Source organism: Triticum urartu, chromosome 5A (assembly GCF_056163025.1).
Source record: "Triticum urartu cultivar PI428250 chromosome 5A, HENAU_Tu73, whole genome shotgun sequence".
NCBI lineage: Eukaryota > Viridiplantae > Streptophyta > Magnoliopsida > Poales > Poaceae > Triticum > Triticum urartu.
This window is the reverse complement of record NC_141877.1, coordinates 53,100,107-53,111,000: the sequence shown is the minus strand read 5'-3', so window position 1 is coordinate 53,111,000 and position 10,894 is coordinate 53,100,107. Positions and strand designations below refer to the sequence as shown.

At 43.6% G+C, this 10,894-nt stretch overlaps 1 protein-coding gene across 1 annotated transcript; it reads right to left on the bottom strand.

Moving 5' to 3' along the window:
- Nucleotides 1-753: 753 nt before the first annotated feature.
- Nucleotides 754-6,595, bottom strand: LOC125507802 (uncharacterized). The gene is made up of 9 exons (XM_048672306.2): nt 5,528-6,595; nt 4,784-4,913; nt 4,205-4,692; nt 4,044-4,124; nt 3,805-3,903; nt 3,265-3,378; nt 3,109-3,180; nt 2,433-2,504; nt 754-1,731 (listed from the first exon to the last, which is right to left on the bottom strand). Exons 1-9 carry the CDS (start codon nt 5,846-5,848, stop codon nt 1,471-1,473), a joined length of 1,638 nt encoding a protein of 545 aa, XP_048528263.1. The 5' UTR covers nt 5,849-6,595; the 3' UTR covers nt 754-1,470.
- Nucleotides 6,596-10,894: the final 4,299 nt, after the last annotated feature.

Here is a 10,894-nt window from a genome sequence, read left to right as displayed (position 1 = left end):
CAAAAAGGATTTAGTCACATCAACCAGTTGTAATCCTCTGACACAACACGAGTTTATCCGCATGTTATGTTGACTTATATATGCTGTACCATCAGCCGCCCATTTGTTACTACCCTCTTAATGATAATTTAGATCTAGACCCAGCATCTAATTACTCCCACTAAAAGAAACCCAGTGTACCACTAGTACCACTACATTCCTTTCATAAAGAAAGACAAAAGTGTCCATGAAACATGATTGAAAAAATAAAATTGAAGTCACTTTCATCTCCCCTCCTTGTAGACATTGTCCTCTATCCAATGTGTTTTTCATTTCTCGATTTCATCAGAAAATGAGTTTTTTTCTTTTTGCCACAAAATTCATGTGTTCCAAACGGGGCATCGCTATTTCAGACCGTGGGACAAAATAGTGGACATCGCTTGTAGCTGTAATGCATTTTTGTTCCTACTGATTTAGCAACTACCACATACATTCATAGATGACACATTCTTCCCTTGGTGTGGGCTCAAGATGGTATAACAGTGCTATTCCAGAAGAGGAGGGAGGATCCACCCCCCAGAAATGTGAAAGGAAGCTCAGCTATTTTCAGACAGAGGAAACATGCCAAAACTGAAAACCATAGCCTGATCCAGCCTAAAAATAACCTCTAGACAGACAAATAACCATAGCCAGCCTAAAAATAGAGTGCACGTGTGATCTGTCTATATCAGCCGCCACTCACTTGCAGCAAATCAGTACACACAGGAAAACAGATTAACCAGCAACATAAATAGTACTAATTAGGAGACAATCCAGGACAAGATCACTATTACCCCCTCGAAATGTTACAGAGCGCGGCACATGGCGTGTCACAGGACAAACCTGGATTATGGTAGTTTTTCCACAGGATGTTAGTATTATCAGGGTATAATGTTACAGAGCAGTGAGTGAGTTGCATTTCTCATGCAGGGTTTCCCATGGTTACACAGCAGCCAGTTTCTGCCATCTCTTTTCAGGTTTCTTCCTTTTCCCCCTTCTCTTCTCCAGAATGAGCTTCACAAAACTTGCTGCTTCCATGAACAGAGCATCTTCCCTTCAGTGATGTTTCAGAAAGAGCAGCGCAACACCCGCAGAATTTGCTCCTGTAATCCAGGTCACCATTCTTTTCGTCATCGATCCCTGCACTGATGGAGTTCGCACACCGAAGAGCTACTCGTGTTTCGACTCCATGCCTGGTCTTTCTCTGAAACAACTCGTGGGAACCCATGGCAGAGAAAAGTAATTTCAACAGTCACTCAGTCAGGTTCACTGTCTTTTCATTTAAGAGTTCCTTTTACTTGTCGTTTCTCTTTTCGGACAAAATTAGTTGCTCGTCCAGGCAAATTTTTTTGGTCAGTCTATTTACAAATACAAACCCTTGTATTATTGCCTTTTTCCCAATGTTGCTACCATCTGAGGCCCCATGTAGCCATGCTATTTAACGTCACACCCTCATGACGATCGCCGCCAACTTCTGATACCTTTCTGAGGCAGTTTGAAGGGGCTCCAGCTTTTCCTTCGTTTTGGGCTGTCAGAGAAGACGCCCGTCGCCAATGCCTGCTGAAGCCACAGCTCAAATTCGTCTTCGGGGATCATCTCGGCGTCCAGGCTAAAGGGATACCGAGAACTGTGAGATCGCTGAGGCATCCTATCCGCACCAACCATGTTCACCATAAAAGTTGGACCATGAGTGTTTGGTTTGCACTCCATTCCCTGGATTATTAACAAAAACAGAATGGGTTAAAGAAGTGTTGCCCATTTTTCAGATATAACACCGCAACATCCTTTCCTTACTATCAGAAAATGGCATGTCAGCAGTTGATGTGGCCATCATATTACCTGCAATACATGTTCTGGGTCCTACTTTCTAGAGAGCTTAACATGGTCCCTACTCTAAAAGGAAGTTGGTATTCTATCCACCTTACAAGATCGAACAACCAACTGAACCTATTTACAAAGTAGAGCAATCTGGACTATGCTAAACTACAAAGACTAAATTCAGCCAGTATACTCATGAATACACTATAAACAAATAAAACAGCAGAGCCTAACCACATAAAGCAAGGAATGCATACAAACCCTCCAATAAGTTTTCTTTTGGACAAACACAATTATTATGGGGCTGTACACTCGGTAGAAAAATTACACCAATCTGTTGAGATATGGTATGCAACAAGGCAATATTTGAAACAAGAAATGAATTCGAATTTTCAAGATAACAGATCCTTCTAATCCAGTCTATCTGATGTCTTTTTCAGTGAATCAAACATGGATCATTGCCGACGTCAACAAGGAAGCAACTAAAAGTTAAAGCATATCACTTGAGACATTTATTATGGCAAGTAAATACGCATGTAAATAACTGAAATGTATAATCAAATCAAACATGACAAGATAGATGGAGACAGACTCACCTGGCAAGTAGCCCACTCAGATACATCAAATATTTTACTCTCCGCACAGACAAAAGCTCTTGGTATTTCTATCTGGATTGAACAATCAAGAAAGAACAGAATTTAAGTTATATTGGACATTAGTTTCTGCAGTGGCAAAATACACATGCATGCTTTAAGTTAGTGATTCCTCGGTGATGTCTTGTATTCAGCAGAATTTGCTTAAGCAATTCACTTTAGAATACCAGGATTGAGATAAGCTAGAAATTCAAGGTACTTTGAGCATCCACTTTAGCAACATAGATATCCTTAGATGATCTACGATCAGAAGCAAAACATTCTGGGGTTCTTACAGCTCAAATGAACAAATCTGCTCAAACCCAACATCGGCCTCAGGCAGTATAGACTAGCCCAGTTTAAGCAGTATAAGCGAGTACGAAGGGACTGAGGTTTTCACTCATGAAAAACACCTCGTTGAGTTTTCTACCAAATAGGTGTGCACTGTGCAGAGTGCCAGGATTCAGAAGATTATGTCTTCTTCTATATAAATCTCATTCTCCCTTTGTTTAAACCACTGGTTCCCAGTAGTTCATTCCATAAACCCAAGATGACTGCAATAGGTGCTTCCATCTAAACTAACGCTGAGGTAAATAAAAATATAATGAAGTTTACATGTTATTTAGACACAGAACTGTACCTTCAAGGATGCAGAATATCTATTTTCCACCCACCCATCTCCGTCCTTGGCAACATGGTATTGGGAACAATCCTGCAAGCACACAATTCATGCAAATTAGCTGGAGCGATGCTCTCAGTTAACAAATGCCCTAAAAGTACATGCTGGGCTCCTAACCTGGCACCATCTTGCTTTTGCTTTGCTTCTCTTGGTACATATCCATAAATGAAAATTACCACATTTTGTGCACTGTATACGCCTGGACTCCTCAGAGAGAAACTCTACCCCACTCTGCAAAAAAGATATTTATCAATTGACTTCATTTTTCAATTATAAATGAGTTATACAAAGAAAACAGTATCAAACAAGATTGTCCAAAACAGGAGGGTCGCGCATAAATCACCTTGTTTAAGAAATTGACCAGGTTACATACAGAAGATAACTAACTGAATTCCGTAGTGACAAAACAATAGAAGATAACTGACTAAATTCCATACTAACAGAATAAGAGTATCTGTTGAGGGGTAGCACGTGGTATCTGAGGGATTTTTCAATACGAATGAGCTCCAAAGGATAATAATATCAGAAGGTACATTACAAAGGGGAATGTGCAGAATACTAGAGATCGCATTGTGTGCTCCCAAACTTAACAAGATCATGTGCAAATCAAAGACATCTACATTCCATATTTAGTTATTTACAAGGACAAGAACCCACCGGTTGAGAGACAACACGTGATCTCTGAGTCATTTGCCGTGATTCTTCTTTCCTCAGCTGTTCATCATAGCCATTTTTCTTCGTTAAATCTGAGAGTACCTGCATGGAGGTACGACTAGACCGGTTACCTTTATCAAGAGTCAAATAACACAGTTGTGATCAAGAAATGATACACTGTCAGATTTGAGAAAACTCTACGAAAGAAAGCCCAAAGTTGGCATATACTCCCAAGTACGTGCCTCAAAAGCTGACTGAAGCTTCTTGAATGACTCGCACGCCAATGGATTCCCCATGTTTTTATCAGGATGGACAAGAACTGCCTAGACAGACAAAATGCACCAGGAAAATAAGTAACAGAAACATGGATGATCGTTCAGCTTAAAGTGCTGTTGTCTATTACCAGTTTTCTGTATTCCTTTTTCAATTCGATCAGATTGATGCTTTTGCTCCGAGGGATGCCCAAAACATCATAATAGGTCAAACCATCCATTATCCTCTTCATCTCGTCCAACGAAGTAGAGTTTGATTTCACTATTTTACTAGGAGATGGCTCCTTCTGTACATGTAACACGTCTTGGGTAGGTGCTGCGCAAAAGGGCTTTGCAGACGACACGGTCTCTGGTTCACTTTCAGGAGCAGGGGGATATTCACAGCCACGAAAGAAGGCATCCGTGGCTGGATCAGAATCCTTCATTTCTTCAAATGGTCTCTCTTCCGTGCTTCCCTCATATCCTTGCAGCAGCTTGTTCAGAAGATCATTTGTCAGAAAAGAGAGATTCAGCGTGAAGAAAACTCCAAGCCACCCGACACGAACAGCCACACAATAAACAGCATACATAGCCAAGACAGGTATGACAAATCGTGCATGTTTCAAAGAGCACATACAACCTGCATGACCACAGAGGAGCCTCCATTAGATGAGGATGATCAAATAAATAGGCCGAATGAGGCAACATCAGAAGCAATTCAGATGAACAACCTCCAGCAACCAGAAGCATGCCGGTAATCCAAAAGTAGCCATACATCCACATAATCATTATTCCAAACAGTCCTACAATAAGAAGGCCAGGCGTATAGCCCATGTAGTGAATGACTGCCGCAACAGCTCCCTGAAACAGTGCACCATCAAACAATCAGATAACATAACCTCTTCTGATATATCCTTCTTACATGGGAAACTTGTATCCTTACTTGAAAGCAGAAGTTACTACCTTACAGAGGTCGTACTAATTAAGTAAGTATGTATATTAGATGATGATGGAACAAGAGACATTGTCTGCATTGCAATAAGAAAAGTGGCAGGGAGAAAACAACAGGAGAGATGACCCTATTTTTTCTCCATTATTTCACTGCTGATTACTGATTCAGTGGTGCAATCTAGCTGAAAAGGTCAGATATCCCCCAGGGGAAGTAGACCAAACTTCCAAACGTCTCTAACAGTGGACAGATAGAATCTAGAAATGGCATAAACGAGTACTAAAGCATGACATCAGATTACACTAGGCAGTAATACATCAAGCCAATCAATCATGTGATAGTTTAATGGCGTTCTACTTTACCAGCAATTACTACTTCAACTATGCTACTTTAGTAAAGATGCAGCCTAACATGCAATCCACAATCAGATAGCGAAAGCAGCGCATGACAAATCCTTATCCAGTAAACATCCGGGCTGCTTTGCCAAAGCAGCAAGGTGAGGATGATTATGATTTGCAGCACGAACCAGGCCGAGGAGGGCGTAGAGGGCGCAGGCCGAGGAGGTCATGCACACGAAGCAGCTCCAGAGGATGACGAAGACGGCGGCGGGGCCGAGGCTGGCGAGCGCGAGGAGGCCCCGCGCCGTGCAGCCCCGCCACTGCCTCAGCGCCTCGAGCAGGAGGCGCGAGGAGCTGGCGCAGGCCCGGGACACGGCCGGCCAGTGGCGGTCGACGAGGAAGGCGAGGCGGTCCCTGCCGCAGCCCGCCGCGGCGTGCGCCCAGGCGACGACGTGCTTCTGGGAGAGGACCCACGTCCACCCCTGGTTCCAGAGCCCCAAATCCGCCATGGCAGCCGCGAGCGCTCGGCCAGACCAGATTGGTCAACTCCGGGGCCGCAGGGCCGCCATTTCCCCCGATTGGAACCGAGCCACGCCGGAACCGCTCGCCGGGCGCCGCAAGAACCAACTTTCCCCCAAACCAATCGAACAAGCTCGACGAAGAGGGGCGGACGCCGCAACCCGGCTCAAGAAGTCATCCGGAACCGCCTCCCCCGGCCCCGCCGAAAACCAGCGGATCGAGGCCCGGAGCTATATGAGGCCACCGCGGCGGAAGAGGTCCAGAGCGGCGCCGCCTCTGGCCCGAGAAACGACGAGAAATCCCCGGTGGATAAAGGCGCCCCGGGGGTTAGGGGGCCGCCGACAGCTGGGGTGGGGTGGGGTGGGGGTTGGATCTTCCGTCGGTGAATCGGCCGGGGTGGTAAAATAGCGGCGACGCCCCGGGAATCTGCCGACGCTGCCGCTTTGCCCGAGCTTTCGCCGCGCTCCGTCTCTTGCTCTACTGGTGGTGGTGGTGGTGGTGCTAGTTTGGGGCGAGCCACATCTCGTGACAAAAGAAGGATTGGGGCGAGGAGGAGCTGAAAGGGAAAAGAAGGGATCTTTCAAAAGGCACACGCTCGCTCGCTCGCTCTGTCTAGAGAGAGGGATTAGGGTTGGGAGGAGAGAGAGCAGTAACTGTCGATGGAAATGGTGGAGGGCATGGGGTTGTGGTGGGGGTGATGACTGACCAGAGTGGGTGGTTAGAGAGAGAGAGGGTAGCTCCGCTCTGCTCAGCTTTTAGAGAGGGAAGTGAGTGATTTTATATTTGATTTGAGAAGATGATGACTGTGGATGTAGTAGGAGTACTAATTAATGGTTTTATGGCAATTCATAAAGGCAATTATTATAAGGGATCTAGTTCATTTTTATGGTTGAGTATAATTAATGATGCTACTAGATCTAAGCCTGGTCATAGTGGGGAGTAACTTAAACTAGTGTCATATGCATGACACTAGTCTAAGTTACTACCTTCATAGTGCAAAGTAACATAGTACTAGTGTCATATGTGGCTTCATTTAATAGCTTGTAGACTCATGTTGTCTTGAAAAGCGCTATGTTACAGTAACATATTATGTTACTACTTCTCATTAACTACTTACCACATAAGCAAAAAATTCTCGAGGTGTGCTATGTTACTACCTAAGTTACTCCCACTATGACTAGCCTAAAAGATCTTATACGGTATTAGTTTACAAATGGAGTACAAGTGTATTAGGTTAGTCATAGTGGGAGTAACTTAGCTAGTAATATAGCGCACTTCGAGAAAATTCTGCTTATGTGGCAAGTAATTAATGAGAGATGATAACATAATATGTTAATGTAACATAACGCTTTTCAAAACAAGATGAGTCTACGAGTTAATAAATGAAGTCATCTATGATAGTAGTATCAGTATGTTACTTTGCATTATGAAGGTAGTAACTTAGACTAGTCTCATATGCATGCCACTAGTCTAAGTTACTCCCCACTATAACCAGCCTTACGGTGAGAGGGCATGGATAATTTGTGACTGGACGATTGGTTTTTTTATGTGTAGTAGGTCTGGTTGATTAATTGACTGATTTACTATTTGTATTAAGAGCACTTCTTGCACAAACTAATAGCAGTGGGAGAATTCCTTGTTAAGGAAGTGACAGAGTGCATTCATGTGTTGAGCATTAATTAAGTGGAGCCATCTGCTCGCTCATAGTACTAGCTACCAATTAATAGCTGCATGTTCCTTTCTTCCTTCCTGGCATGCACAATCACACTTCCTTTTGGGTCTTAATAATGGCACCATACGCCCTGGAGTGTTAAGGTGGGATTTGTGTGTAACCTCCTTCACTGATTGCAGTGCGTCCGAAGTAGTTAGACGCATTTGTAAGTTTTTTGTTTTGTTTTGTTGAGTGTATACATGTTGAGGTCTTCTTTGATTTGGAGGAATTTCAGGCCTCGTACTTGTTTATTAAAAAATCCCATGTTCTTCATGAGGGAGATTTTTATGGATAAGTGTTTTGACGGGTGGGGCTGGGCAGATAAGCCTTTAAAAGTATTTGCATTTAATGTTAAAACAATAGATAAGACCCGGCACTCCATCCAGGGCAAAAAAAAAGATATGGATGCCCTGGATAACATGTGTCACATGATCACGCACGGAAGAGGCATGTGTGAAGGCATGTCACCTGACACTATGAGTTAACAACGAGAACCACTCCCCCACGAGCAGGGGTGGAGACAGGATTTGGACATAGGGGGACGAAGCAAAGTTGGAAAAAAAACACCGCTTCATTGCTATAGAGTATAGACATGTGGTAGCTACATTTGAATTAGTTATATAATCTCGGTAAATTTCAATAACATAAAGTATATTAACAATTTCATTAGAAGAGAACTCAGTTCTGAATTTCTTTCGAAGCAAGTTTTCATGCAATGCTCGAGCAAGTCGTCTCTCATTTTACTTTGAAAACATGCCCTCGACAATTAAGCTGAAATAATATTTCTGGTGTTTGGCGACCCTTTTCTCTTGATAAATATAAATCTTAAAAATGACATTACAAGTCACATAATTAAAAGAATTGAAATTTGATGTACAAATTTGATAGGTATAAGGTGGGAACTGATCGAGATGAGCAAGCAGTTGTTAGTTGTGCTAACCTTGGCTAGTTGGCCGGAGAATTAACGAGCTCACGATGGCGCCGACGTCGCCTCTGATCTAATCCGGAATTGATCGCCAAGATTTACAGGAAGAGCGTTAAGTAGCAAGGATGTACGACAGAGCCAATTTTCTTGATCGTTTGTTTAGTTGCTAAATTGTGCAGATCCAATATCCTAATGCAATAACCGTGATTAATAGATTAATTCACTATTTTATAGTCGACACTAACGCACCATACTAGGATAGTAGGATTTTAATTCATAATAACTGATAGTTACAAGTACGAGCTAGTACCTTCCTCTATCTGATCTTTGTTTCTTCGGTAAAACTCTGATCTAATGAAGCCTCCTCATCCTATCTTAGTTCTTAGACACTGGACAAACAATGGACAAAGACGACAGATCAACGCAGCCGATAGGGTAGGGGCGGCGGCGTGGTGAGCGCCTTACCTGAGTGGGAGCGGCAGAGGGAGCCGGGCAGCCAGCGGCTGGACGGCAGCTGCAAACAACGCCCTAGACCCTAGTGCGAGGACATGATCAAAGAATCGATCGCATGTGGGGCAAACAACCAGTGCACGACCGCCCATCTGTGGTTGTGCTGCCATCTGTTCACATGCACCAATGGACTGATTTGGTTGTCATTTGTAAATCGTGCACATAGTGTCGTGCATATAGCAGTGCTCAACAACAAAAGGCCACAACCACATGACAATGACATGGGCTATTGGGCTTTGGTCTAGGATAGTTATTATATTAGTACTTATATGGGCTAATTTCCCTAGAAAAATCTTATATGGGCTAATGATGTGATTAGCATGTGTGCCTCATGTTGGAGATGGAGATGTGTGACGTTGTGAAAATGAAGAAGGGCGAAGAAACCACCTCAACCAAAAAGCCGTCATTAAATCAGGAAGAACACTTTGCCGACACCAAAAAAAGTGTCAAGCCTCACATGACCGGGATGAGAAAGCCCCTCAATTGGGTGGTGAACATATTATGGAGGTCAAAATGGAACGGAGAAGGCCAACTAGCCCCCAAAGACCACAAATGGACCTCCAACAAAAGAGGTTGAGAAGGGAAATGAACACTTTCTTAGAAAACGAAAATGAAGACATTACTAGGAAACTGCTTATAGGTGGGGTCATAATGATAGCGGAAAAACTAAGGACCCCAACACTGCTATTTTGGCCAGATATCAGTGGCGGGTGGAAAAAAATGTCGGCCACCGATACTAAGTTACCAGTGATGGGGCCACCTTTAAGTTCGTTACTCGTTTTATGGATCCAGGTTAGTTGTGGGCCAACACTATCAGTGACGGGTGGGAAAAGATGTTGACCACCGGTATCAAGTTACTAGTGATGGGGCCACCTTTAAGTTCGTTACTCATTTTCTGGATCCAGGTTAGTTGTGGGCCAACACTATCAGTGACGGGTAGGAAAAGATGTTGACCACCGGTATCAAGTTACCAATGACGGGGGCCCTTTTCAGCTCGTTATTGGTTTTCTGGGTTCAGGTTAGCCGTGGGCCAACACTACTCGTGGTGGGTACCAAAAACATGACCACCACTAGTAGTTAGATCGGCAGTGGTGAGTTTTTTTGTTTGCTTGTTTTGTTGGGTGTATACGTGTTGAGTGATGTTGCATGTGGTACTCCTCCCACTGTTTGTCTCTTCATCGAGGTATATATTTTTTAGTTTTTTTGGCCAGAAGTAGTTTTTTTAGTCGTCCCTACATATTTATTAAAAAAATATCACGTTCTTCATGAGGAGATTTTTTATGGATAAGTGTTTTGACGGGTGGGGCTGAGCAGATAAGCCTTTAAAAGTATCTGCATTTAATGTTAAAACAAAAAAAGACTCCGGCATTCCATCCAGGGCAAAAAAGATATGAACGCCCTTGATAACATGTGTCACATGACCACGCATGGAAGAGGCATGTGTGAGGGCGTGTCAACTGGCACAATGAGTTAACAACGACAACCACTCCCCCATGAGGTACCACCACCTACAACAATTGTCGTCTTGAGCATGTATGCCTCATGTTGGAGATGAAGATGTGAAAATGGAGAAGGGCGAAGAAACCACCTCAACCAAAAGGCCTCCATTACATAAGGAAGAACACTTTGCCGACACCAACAAAAGTGTTGAGCCCCACATGACCAAGGTGAGAGAACCCCCCCAATTGGGCGGTGAACATATTATGGAGGCCAAAATGGAACGGAGAAGGCCAACTAACCCCAAAGACCACAAATAGACCTCCAACAAAAGAGGTTGAGAAGGAAATGAACACTTGCTTAGAAAACGAAAATGAAGACATTAGTTGGAAACTGCTTATAGGGGGGCCACATTGATAGCGGACAGACTGAGGACCCCCACACTGTTATTTT